Source organism: Aphis gossypii, chromosome 2, assembly GCF_020184175.1.
Source record: "Aphis gossypii isolate Hap1 chromosome 2, ASM2018417v2, whole genome shotgun sequence".
Taxonomy (NCBI): Eukaryota; Metazoa; Arthropoda; class Insecta; order Hemiptera; family Aphididae; genus Aphis; species Aphis gossypii.
The window spans coordinates 7,299,340-7,309,818 of record NC_065531.1 but is presented as its reverse complement, the minus strand read 5'-3'; the positions used below and the strand labels follow the sequence as shown (position 1 = coordinate 7,309,818).

At 28.3% G+C, this 10,479-nt stretch overlaps 1 protein-coding gene and 1 long non-coding RNA gene across 2 annotated transcripts; one reads left to right on the top strand and one right to left on the bottom strand.

Annotated features, from left to right (window-relative positions):
- Positions 1–27: 27 nt before the first annotated feature.
- LOC114125836 (uncharacterized) lies at positions 28–974 on the bottom strand. Its single transcript, XR_003592546.2, has 2 exons — positions 392–974; positions 28–319 (listed from the first exon to the last, which is right to left on the bottom strand). It is a non-coding gene; the product is annotated as an uncharacterized LOC114125836 (long non-coding RNA).
- A 129-nt stretch (positions 975–1,103) lies between these two features.
- LOC114125837 (uncharacterized) lies at positions 1,104–6,310 on the top strand. Its single transcript, XM_027989632.2, has 3 exons — positions 1,104–2,114; positions 2,282–3,081; positions 5,047–6,310. The coding sequence occupies exons 1-3, from the start codon at positions 1,935–1,937 to the stop codon at positions 5,129–5,131; spliced, it is 1,065 nt and encodes a 354-aa protein (XP_027845433.2). The 5' UTR covers positions 1,104–1,934; the 3' UTR covers positions 5,132–6,310.
- The last annotated feature ends 4,169 nt before the right edge of the window (positions 6,311–10,479 follow it).

Genomic DNA, 10,479 nt, shown 5'->3' with positions numbered 1-10,479 from the left:
TAAGGTTTATAAACTTTGTACACATAATTTGAGTGGTTACACAAGGTTACTAAACCTTGCACAATATTATATTATGAATTTCATGATAACATAAAACAAAGATTTTTTTTCAATAAGACTTATAATCATTATATTATCAAGTAGTACATTTAAATATATTTAATTAGTTAGTATGTACATCGGTAAAGGGGAGGGTACAACTATATGATGGGGAAGATTCTCATACGGTATCAGACATTAGTGTATGAGCTCAACGCCGTGAAATTCTCTGGTGAACTTGACAGCGATGGCGAAAAAAGCTATGCTCTTCACGATGTTCCTAAAACACGGACGGTGTCAATAATATTAATATATCATTACTAGTAAATAATGTAATTTGCATGATACTTACCATACATTCTCGTCCTGGTAAATCATCTTGACCTTTTCCATGGCTGTGCGAGGTTTTGGCTGGACGGCTTGGGCTGGTCTTCCGAACATTCTGTTTGCGGGTCGTACGAGAGTTGAGCCGTTGGGCAAATATTCGATCAAATTTTTTTATTAAAATCGAAAATACAGACTACAGGCAACTACACCATTGACCATGTCTAAATGAAGATGATCACGATGTTATCTGTTATCTCATGGCAGCGTTGCCAACCTATTTTACTATAAGTTTACATTCTTCAAAAATAATTTAAGGGTCCGAAAACTTTTAGGAACTTCGAAATTCAAATGTATGAATTGTAAACTTTGAGCCTGTAAGAATTGTTTCTGTAGATATTTCATGTACAGTATTTATTGAACAGTAAAAGCAATTTGGAAGTAATTTTTTGTATTTATCATTTCGAAAATAATTTTATAATGATTATTGATACATGATTTTAGAATAGGCCACATACTACCTGTCCTATTTAGTATTTGAAACAAAGTGAATTAGGTAAAATGAATTAAGTTATGTTTTAAGTTCATGTTGATTTGTATATATTTTTTTTTAGTCTGTGTCCTCCACATACATATTACGCTAAAAAGCATAAATGATAATACAATAGGTACTTTGGTGTTTATTAATTATTGGTTTAACAGATTGAAAAGTTGAAATTCTAAAATTCTTCATTGATTTTAGTATGTGTGTTTAAGTAGTTATTATTTGATGTAACAAGAAACCTATCAATGTATATAATATACATAGATGTTAATGTTTTTGTTGTTTATATATGAAAAACAAATTGTATAGGTAGGTACGCAAATCCATAATATCATACGAATAATAGTCATTTTGTGAATATTTTGTCATAATTATTTATCTTAATATTAAATAATATTACTAAAAATTTTGAAGAGGCATTGTGACAATATAATATAGTTACCTACTGCATAATTTTTAAATTTTAAGGATCAGAGTGATCAGACATTCGGTAGTTCGGTTTCGATCACGACGTCACGGTCAAGGCTGCACTGTCTAACACTGTAGGGTCTAGTGTCTACACTGTTAGTTGTTATTCCTAATCATTGTTTGTGGTGTTCGCCTCCGTCCAATCAATAGCGTCCAATGTCCATGCCTCCATGGTTTTCAAACATACAAGCTCGACTGCGTCGTTGAAGTGACTACTGACTTGTACTCTTAGCCTCTTGTCTCTTAGTCGCGATTGTCGCTGTTTGGTGTTTTCTCGTTTGTATTTTGTATTAGTATTACCATTAATGCATTGTCAGTCTGAAGTCTCATACTCGCATAGAAAAGATTAATCACTATTGCATGTACGATATTATACATTGTGAATTGCGTTTGTCGTTCTTGTACGAAGAATTGAGCATTTTAATTTTCCGTATTTCGAACTCTACTCAGTGGATCGCGATTTTCTATAACTTATACGACAACCAGAAAATAGATATTTATTCAAGTCGTTCGCGTTTTATTTTCCCGGCATTGTTTTGTTGACCGCTAACTATTCGATATGGATTCGGCAAAATTGATTGACGAGATACGGTCGTTAAACCAGAAATTAGATGTTATGACTGAGAAACTAAACTCGTTGGATCAAAAGATAAGTAATATAGCTACATTGCAACAAACTAGAGATGAAACAATGCGAAAATCCGCCAATTCCATTACTGTTATCATCAGACTTTTGGCAGTATGTATTATTTACTATAATTTACTATAAACGGCTAGAAAATAGGGCTTATATAATATTTTGCTTATAGGCTATGGAAAATTACTAGCAATCACTAGTCTTACCTATATTAATAGGCATAGCTGTTTTTAAAATGTTAACTATGATATTTTTATTTTTTATTTTAGGGCTTACGTAAGTTGGACAGCACAGCGTTGCGAACTATCCTAGTTGATTCGGATGCTCTTTTACACACTATTCATCCTATTTCCACTACAGACCAAAATGTTGATCAAATTCCTATAACTATGGATCGGGTGAAAAGCATATTAAAAGAGGCAATGGATGTAGTTAATTCATTCCCGAGTGCTCAACAACCTTCGACTTCAACCTCTAATGATAATGATACTGAAATTAAGAAATTGAAGAAAATCGAAGAAGCAGATAGAGTTCGAATTCATCGAAAATATAAAAATAAGTACAATTATATTGATCAAATAAAGCCTCCTTTAGAAGACTCAGTTCAGGAACCTGAATCTCAAAATAATCCTTTAGAGAACATACCAATTACTAATGTTACCTACTCTGTACAAAATGATTCAAATGATGATACTCAAAACGATCCAAATTACACTGTTCAAAATGATTTAAATGGACCATTTACCGGACGAGACATGGAGAACAATAGAAATGTTTATGAGTTGTTAAAAAGTAGGCTGCAAAATGCACCTTATGATCCCTCTGCATTTATCATAAATAATGTCAATGCTACTCACTTTACTGTAAAATGGCCAAATGGTGAAGATTGTACGCACCCACTAAGAGCTGTTCAACCTCTGGTCTTAATAAAAAAATGTGATGCTTTGTTTTCTCAATTTTCTGACAAATTAAAAAAAAACAAGTCGAACAAAAGCAATAATAATAAAGCTACTACAAAAATGAACAAAAGAGAAACAAGAGCTAATACAACTAAGGATAAAACAAATAGGTATGTTTGCTTTTAGAGTTTTAAAAAATGGCATTTATTTATAAATATAAAATATTAAAAAACATTCTAAGGCCCATTTCACTTGGACGCATATTGTACACACATGTTTTTAGTTTACATTGATTAAGTTCATATGCCACACTCTGACTTTGACGCGTTTTGCTCGCCGATATGGCGCGTATGAACTTAACCAATGTAAATTAAAAAACGCGCACGTACGATATGCGTCCATGTGAAATGGGCCTATAGCCTCTTAATTTCTCATCTTGTGTTGAGTTGAATAAAGTTAACTTGTGAGGAACAATTTTTATCTGAAAATAATTTTATTTAATCTATTTATAGCAGACCAACCCACTACTCCTAAAACTATCACTGGCGATTTTGTAGACGATAAAGCTAGATTAGCTCATCACTCTGACCCTGAACTGACCTCTCATTTCATTCAAAAACACCTAAACCTCCTTTTAATCTGGTATAAAGAATGGGGAATAAAAGTAAATGAATTAAAATCTATACAATGTACGTTTACTCTCAAACTCAAAGACTGTTCAACCATCCACCTCAATAACCTCCCTCTACCGCCTTCCCAAAGTGTTTGCTATCTAGGTTTCCATTTCGACCAACGCCTAACCTAGGCAACTCATTTCCAAACCAAACTTTGCACCCTAAATAATCGTTTTCACCAGCTCCGTCATCTTCTCATATCTAAATACGTTAATGTCAAAAATAAACTACTAATATACAAACTCCTGCTTAAACCGATATGGACTTACGGTATACAACTTTGGGGAACATCTAAACCCTCCAACACCAATAAAATCCAAACATTTCAGTCAAAATGCCTCCACCAAATAGTTAAAGCTCCTTTTTATGTTTCTAATGACACTCTCCATAGAGATCTTAATATTCCAGCCATCCAAAACGTAGCCAAAATATTCTATAAACGCCTCCACTCCAATCTCTCCAACCACCGAAACCCTCTAATATCCGACTTGTCAACTCGCACAATTCCAGGTGACCCCAGAAGGTGCCTAAAACGAAAATGGTGTCGTGACCTTTTGGAGAACTAAACTCCAAACTTCATATCGGCCATAAAGTTCCATTAATGGATGGATCCTTCTCTCAAAACATAAACTGCCTTGATGCAATAAATATTGAATTGTTTATTTAATTTAATATGATTGTGTTACCTACATAAATATCATTTGTGCTTATTGTAAAAGTAATATTTACAGATTGTACAATTTTCTAAAATAAAAATAAAAAAAAAAAAAAAATTTGATAACAATATTATTCAACAATACACTATAATCTGTAGCTTGTACCAAATAAGAGCACCCTGGGTGATGTATGAAAATCGGTCAAAATTTGTACATGGTTTAGAGTGCTTCTAATGACAAAACAAATAGACTAGGCTAGGGGGCTCCGCAGTTTATTTAGATGTTCCAACGCGGAATGCTCTTATTTAGTATAGACTAAAGCTTAGGTAATATTTATATATTTATTTTAAAATAATGTTTTATTTGTATGTATTTGATATTAACAATAGTATTTAAGTATTACATTATTGTTTTTGAACTGAGAGGTTCATTGTATGATACTGTAAATGTCTGTTATTAATTATCAATAAATATTTAATTAATTAAGAATAACAATAATTAAAATAGTAGACATTTGTAGTTTATAGCCAATAGTTGGTAATACCTATGCTATCAAATTTTAGCCAAAAATATGCTAAATATCCCTAATAAAATAAAATAGTGAATAAATATGGAAAAATATGTAAAATAAAACTTCACCATGATATCTTGATATGGATTTCTATGTCATCTAACATTTACGACTTAAGAAGATTGATATATAAATGCATAAACTAACGAGTCCTGATGATAACTTATTTAATTAATTATGAAAATAATAACTAAATTAATAATATATTTATGTTATTAATTTATTATTTTTTAGTTCAATTTCATGTGTTGAAACTACTGAAAAGCGAAGTTTGGAGACCAAAAATAGTGAACCATCCAAGAAAATAAAAAAAAATTAAAATCACTCAATCTCTATTAAAATTTGTATAGTATTTATCTATTTTTGAATTGTTAAAACTTAAAACCAAATTATTATTCTTTATGTAATTAAATAAACAAAATAAGTATAGTTATTTTATTTAAGTTAAATATTGTTTGACCTACAAATCAATGGATTTCATTATTTACTCATTTAAATTATTTTAAATATTTTTGTACAGTGTATAAAATCTTGATTTAATTCTTTTTATTCAATACGCTTAATTTATGTGATAAAAATATATCTATAGATTTAATATAATTATGCAAGGCCATACCTGATGGAGGGAAGGGGTTTAAAGATTTACTCTCAACATTTTTTCAGATTATCCAGAGAAATTTAACATGAGTATATATTTACTTTTTAAATAATATTTTCATTTCTTTTAGAATATTTGGCCTGAGTATGTCTTTATAATTTATTATTGTTTTATTTAGTAATATGGTAGTAAGTTCCAACATGTAAAAATGTTCAGACATGTTATAACTAATGATGGGTAATAAACTTTAGTTTTTATCGGAAATTAAATGTATAGTTTTTACATATATTATGTTTTGTATGAATAAATGGAAACATACATTTTGAATGAATTTAACACATTTTTAAGCATTTTAGATTTGTAATGATACATATAAAAAATTATAATTTTTTTGTTTGAACAAAGTACATTTTTAATCTCTATGTCAACTTTTAGCTTTAATATGTGTTTTTTATTTATACCCATATTGGCCATATTTATATGTTAATTATATTTAATAATAAAATACTGAATGTTTAACTAAAATGTATGGTTCTGTATGCTGATTGTTAATTTTATTTAAGTACTCATAATTATTAATTATGTGGATTGCTGCTTAATAAATTAAGAATAAAAAAATGGCAGGTGTCCAACTAACATTGGTGTTACAGAAATCACCCTTGACATCTTATGGGTAATATAACCAACCAAGTTACTGTTAAAGCATTGTCCTTGCTTAAGATAATAATTTATGCTTTTATTTAGAATTGATATTTCTATAAAACCATTGTACAGTTTTTTTTTTATAATGTACCTGATAAGAACTTATTTTTAATTTTTAGTTGCCATAATGAAATTATTTCAAATATTGAAACTGTATGGATTATAAAAATAAATGAGTCAAATTAAATGATGAGAACATTTATATATTTTCTCGACTTAAATTATTTGTGAACAATTATTATAAAGTAGGTATCATTACAGTCAATATATATATATATATTTTTAATTAATTCAGTTATTCCTGTGTACTGTTTTTTATTATTTAAAAAAAATATATATATTTTATGTATAAGAAACACTGCAATACCTATATAGTTATACTGTAGTTTTATATAGTGTAGGTATCACAAAAGTCTTGTATCACTTTAAGAATATATCTTTTTGAAACTAACACCATAATATATTTAAATGCTATTGGACTATTATATAGTATTATCACAATATTATAATATTCACAAATATAGGTAATAATTATAGTAGGTACCTAGTCGCCAATTATTGGACTCGCTTTGGATCTTGATGCTAGAGAATTTGAGTCTATTAACCAAATAAGTCAAAATGCAGCGTAATAGAAAATTTTAATTTGTCCATGTGCTAATATGTTGATTATTATGTAATCATTTTTTTGTATAGGTACTTTAAATATAATATGAAAGCGTACATGCAACATTCGTCATCCTTTTTTTTTCGACTGCAGGCAATAGCTATATTGAGCGCGAGGGAGCCTGTATAACTATGTAAGATTGTAAGAGAGCAAATAGACAATCCAATATTATGATAATTTGGAAAATTGAAGACAAAGTAGAGATTCAGTAGAATTGGGTTTTAGTAATTCTCGGTCCAGATACGAACAAATAAACCGTTTAGTTAAAAAAAAATAGGTAATAATAAAATTTGTACTCCTTTGTCCTTTATAACCTATATTTATATATTAAAAGCATAGACCTTATACTAGAGTAAAAGGTCTATGATTAAAATAGATCTAGGTCAAAGGACAATGTACTTATGAGTATGTTAGAATTGAAGGTCGAACTGATAATTGTTAAACTTGTAATTTTGTATTTATAAATTATTAACAATTAACAATGCCGATTGCCGACGATATAGAGAGAAGTTATTGTACACGCGGTTTCCCTTGGTGGTATAGTGATAACAAAAAAAAAAAGAAATAGATGACGCCCTTCTATCCCGCAAATAATTTACCAATAATGAATCCACCCATGTAAGCACGACTAAGTATAGATAAAGCGCATATTAGCAGTCAACAAAGTTTTGCAAAATTCAGTGAATGTAATAATTATAATATATATATATGTGTAGGTATATATTTTATAGTTAGCAGTTTAGCACCATATAGGCTGCAATAGGCATGCGCAAAAGGTGTGCAGTGGCACATCCCTCAAGACGGCAGGCTGTAGTTTTTTTGTACCTATAAAATATCGAAATTAATTTTTGCAAGTACTAAAAACTATTTATGGTAAATTTAAGCTACAAATACGAACTCGTGTGCATGACAAAATATTGTTAGTAGGTTAAAATTGTCCGTTAACCGTTTTTTAAATATAATCTATCGCCACAATATTTGAAGGTATAAGCAATAGTCTATTCTATAATCAATGGTATAAGCACTATAAGCTATATGCATTATGCCTATATGAATATGATTAACGAACACTAACTAAGACCTAATATCTAACGTTTTAGGTAGTGAGCCTAGATAATAGGCTCTCTGGTTTTAGGTACCTATTATTAGTTTTTATTATCTTAATCCGCATCTATAACGATCCGATTAAAACGTTTTTCTAATCAGTTTATCACAATTATTTTAAACCATGATTTAAGATAGGTATATCTTTTTAAGGTATACCTTAAAATCGTGTTTTATTACTATCTTTGAAAAGGGTTTTATGGATTTTTATTTATAAAAATGTTATAACGATTTGAAAATTAATCAAGATTAGTGATTTAATTTAAGTAAGGTTAATATCGGTATTCTTTAATTCTTCGTTATAAAAAGATATATAGTAATGATTGATATTTAAATTAAAATTGATAAACAGTTATCCAAATATTAGCGATTTCTTGTAGTGTACTTGGTTTCTTGTTCGAGTAAGTAGTGAATTTTCGTCTGTTATTATTTCTATTCATCCGGCACTAATATTAATATTTGCAAAGTATCTTTTTTTGTTTTAATATGGTTACGTATCATTTTTTTCTAGTTTTGTGATGTATGATATTGTTTTTGGTAAGTACCTAAAGAATTAATGTTTTATAATTACTTTAAAAAAAAAAAACAACAACAACAGTAGAATGTAGAATTTAGAACTTTAGAAGAAATGGTTATAGCTTACCTACCTAGTATATTATCATTGATCATAGAATCTATAGTCAATAGTATTAAAAGTACTAGTATTTTTTACCCATTTTCTTATGATAAAACCAGTGCCAATTTCATTTGTACTCCTAGGCGAGTACTGTCTATCAGCGGGGTATTTATGAGGGGAGGTACTTAGTGGGGTTCTATTTTAAAAATGCCACTATTGTTCAAATTAAAATGATTATAATTTGTGTAGTACAATTTAATTAATGCATAAAATTATAATTAATGTGCAATTTAAATATTTTAATGATTATAATAATAAGTAATTTATAAAATATGCACTAAGTATAAAATAATATTCAAATATTATACTTGAATTAAAAAATAAATTTGTTACATTTGTTGTAAACTTAAATACTTTATAGTTTATTCAATAACCCTCATTGTAGTATAGTTGTAATAAATTAGAACTAGTGATATTGACTGGATTGGAGGGGGAAAAGCAAAATTATAGCTTTGTCACAACTATAATGTTAGAGGGCAATATTATCTTCCTTGCGTCCCGGATTACATTTTTTAATCTGAAAATAAAGGTATTTCTATATTCTTATTCATAGTATCTCATTTATAGGTAGGTAGGTACCTAAATAATATTTTAGTGTTTAATGTATTTTAACGTAGTACAGAAAATATTTTAAAAAACAATTCGATTAGGTTTTAGGCTCCATAAAATACTATGCGATATGCATTACGTGTCTCTTTCAAGTTGCAATATTATTTATATTTCTTTATCATTAACTTTATTATCATATGCAACTATATATAATGTATTATTACACGAGTATTGTTTAAATTAATAACCTCTTAAGTCGTTTTGCGTGATAATATACGCTTTTGAAGATTATAGGTCACACCTATAACAAGTATTACATTACATTATCTGTAATAGAAAAAAAAATATTATTAATAGGTATTCCTTCTTACATCACGAGTACCTACTTAGGTACATTATAACAGCATGCTAATACAATACATAAAGCTATAGTTTGATCGAAATCAAATATATATACCTAATATTATATTGAGATTATATAGTCATCACTCGGTATATTAGGTAGGTATATATACTATATACATGAATACATTCAAGACATCACGTAGGAAAATTGTCATGTTTGTTTTGTTTTTAAATATTAATAATGTTATCATTATTAAGGTACTAATTATTTATTCAGGTTTAACACGATTAAAAGCTGTTACAAAAAATAAAACATGTCAAATTGTTTTTATATGTATCTATTATACCAAAGGTAATTTTTAAATACAATAGGTACTTAAAGCAGATACCTACGAATTACGATACATACATTACATTATGTTGACTATATTAAAGTATTTGTAAATTTTTATATTGCATTATATACGTATACAGGATGTAGTAGATGTACTCATAATAATATGTGCTTACTACTGATTAATATGGACTCTATATCTTCATATTAGGGAGTGTATATAAAATATTGGTAGTTTCAAGTGGTAGACCTCATTGAAGTTTTTATTGCCCCAACACTTTAAATCAATATATTAATATTATTCCTTTTTATAATTTGTGACCGAATAGGTCTTATTTTTATTCGTTTTTTGTTTTGTAGCAGATAATATACTAAAATTAAGTATAAAACGAGTTAATGTTGACAAAATAAGTAATATAATGTTATAATATTTTTCCATACCTAGTTAAATAATTATTTATTGCCTACTTAACTCGACGTAAGCTTATAAACTAGTTTCGTAGATCGTAGATTATGAAACATAATAATTTCATATTCATGTACAATATAAAATAATAAACACTAGTTTTTTAATACATTTTTATGACCAAATATCAATAACGTTTTTATTAATGTGTTTATTTTATACATATGATGGTGATTCATCAGCATACAGTATGTTTACCTTCCCCATACTTTTATATTTAATAATGTAA

Excerpts from the sequence above, each read along its gene's own strand:
- LOC114125837 (XM_027989632.2), top strand. The coding sequence starts at position 1,935 with ATGGATTCGGCAAAATTGATTGACGAGATACGGTCGTTAAACCAGAAA. Across the intron at positions 2,115-2,281 it reads TTATCATCAGACTTTTGGCA|GGCTTACGTAAGTTGGACAG; the intron begins GTATGTATTATT and ends TTTTTATTTTAG. Across the intron at positions 3,082-5,046 it reads ACTAAGGATAAAACAAATAG|TTCAATTTCATGTGTTGAAA; the intron begins GTATGTTTGCTT and ends ATTATTTTTTAG.